The sequence below is a fragment of the Poecilia reticulata genome, linkage group LG19, assembly GCF_000633615.1.
Source record: "Poecilia reticulata strain Guanapo linkage group LG19, Guppy_female_1.0+MT, whole genome shotgun sequence".
NCBI classification, from domain to species: domain Eukaryota; kingdom Metazoa; phylum Chordata; class Actinopteri; order Cyprinodontiformes; family Poeciliidae; genus Poecilia; species Poecilia reticulata.
Window position 1 is genome coordinate 16,877,536 of NC_024349.1, and position 2,091 is coordinate 16,879,626.

At 36.9% G+C, this 2,091-nt stretch overlaps 1 protein-coding gene across 1 annotated transcript in view; it reads left to right on the plus strand.

Annotated features, from left to right (window-relative positions):
* Positions 1 to 1,362, plus strand: part of meox1 (mesenchyme homeobox 1) — a 9,193-nt gene extending 7,831 nt beyond the window's left edge. The window contains exon 3 of the mRNA XM_008437392.2: positions 1,071 to 1,362. Coding sequence (XP_008435614.1) covers positions 1,071 to 1,193 — 123 coding nt within the window. The 3' untranslated portion in view covers positions 1,194 to 1,362. The remainder of the gene's footprint in view (positions 1 to 1,070) is intronic.
* Positions 1,363 to 2,091: the final 729 nt, after the last annotated feature.

Consider the following 2,091-nt stretch of genomic DNA (forward strand, 5'->3'; position numbering starts at 1 on the left):
TCCTTCGCTCTGAGATTTATGGGGGATTACTTGTCAATTTTTGTTTTATTATTATTTTCAGTATGTTGTTGTTTTTTTTCTGACTGCGTCAGAAAAAAAATAGTCCAAAACAATTGCAAAAATATTTAAAGAAGTCACATCTGTTTTGCTATGAAAACAATATCTGGTGTAGATTTGTATTTTAGCTCCAATGAAGAGTTTTGCTGGAGACATCTAAGAATGACATTGTTTGTAGTCATTTTATTGTGCTTGCTAATGTTTTTAAACTGCATGCAAAAAGTCAAAATCCAAAGAATATTTAAAGCTTATGAAGGTAAAACGAATGAATCTTCTGCAGCTCAAACATGTGTATCCAATAAGTGGTGATCTAAAAATGTGGGGTCATCATTATTTAYCAGACATAAACCATTAAATACTAATTACTGAAGAAAAAATGCAAAAAACAATTATGTCTACATATTTAATTGTTGGATAGTATATTCTCTGAAGCTTTTTTGACACCAAATCTGCCTAATATTCCAGGGCTAATATCAACTAATCAGTCTCCCTCTCCTGCTGTTAATTTTGCTTTCATGAACATTGAAAATAATCCTGCACCAGTTCATGTGTTTGCTGCTGTGCATTCTGCTCTGTTTTCTCGAATYCCCAGTCGGTTGTTGCWGATGGCCTCTTGTACAGGGTCGGGTTCTGCTGGAGGTTTCTTCCTGTTAAAGGAGGATTTTTTATGTCCACTGTCGCTACATGAGGGATTGCTGTAAAGTCKGTGACTCAACGCTAACAGTAACTACGTTCTCATCCAGCAGAGTGAATGCTTTGTGTCAACGATTCAATGCAATCGGCTGGCTTTCCTCAGACATTTTTATTTATTTTTTTGTAATTGCTTTGAATATTCAGCTGAGCTGTTTGAAAACTAATAGATCATTTAGAATGTACGTACGATTGAATTGAATTTTTTATGTTTTTTTACAGTGCATCGAGATGACTTCTGTGAATATAAATGAAACTGAATTGACTTGAATATTCTTTGTGTAATTGTAGTTTAATAATATTCATGTATTTTCTCGTCCCAGGTTAAAGTCTGGTTCCAGAACAGAAGAATGAAGTGGAAGAGAGTGAAGGGAGGACAATYGGCCTCGCCAAACGACCTGGAAAATGATGACTTGGACTCGGCCGCTTCACCCAGCTCTGAATGAAGGAGGCCATCACTGTAGAAAATTACAACAAAAAAARAAAGATGCAACTTGATCAGCTGGACACGGACACAACGCTTGTTTAACTTCTGTGGAAACTTGGCTGGTAGAAGCTTTAATTTTTAAGACTTCTTTTTTTTTACGTATCCCATTGGAAATAAAAGACTGAGCACAGCTTGTACTGTTTTCTGTTGTACATAGTTGATGTAACGAGCTGCGTTTTGACATTTTACTGATAAATACTCAGACTGACAGCCGCTCCGTTTTTGTACTGACTGTTTAAATATGAATGAAACTTGAGCTCGGTGTGGATCGGTGACAGACAGAAGCTTTTGGTGTCTCAATGACATATCAGACTGTGATTGTGTTTGAAAACATACCCTCTCCTTCCAGTATTGTTARCAGGGCCTTTGATGCTTGACTACAACCACCTGGAAAGACTCCGACTGCACTCGTGTTGCCAAGTCCTAAGTGCCTCCGAGTCAGACGTTTTGTTTTGTTTTGTTTTTTTTTTTAAATAATTTGTCAGTTTCTTCTTTTTGCTTGTCATTTTTTTTCCTCTAAAGCTTTTTTTTTAATCGCTCTTTTTATACAATTTGAATGCCATTGATAAAACACAGATGTTAACTTTTTCTGCAAAAAGAATAAATCATCTTTTGCAAAAACGATTTCTTCCATCTGCAGCGGCTCCTGAGTCATCAATTGAACACTTGGTACAGTGTGTTCTTGGCTGAACAATTCATTTGTGGACAGTTTGGTGAGACAATGAGAGCATCCATCGTTACAGATTCTGCAGTGGGATAAAGAGTGGGGAGAGGGCAGTGAYTCCTCACACTAGTGAGATTTCATGACAGAAAGAACGGGACGTGCATACACACTCATACCTAATGACATTTTAGAG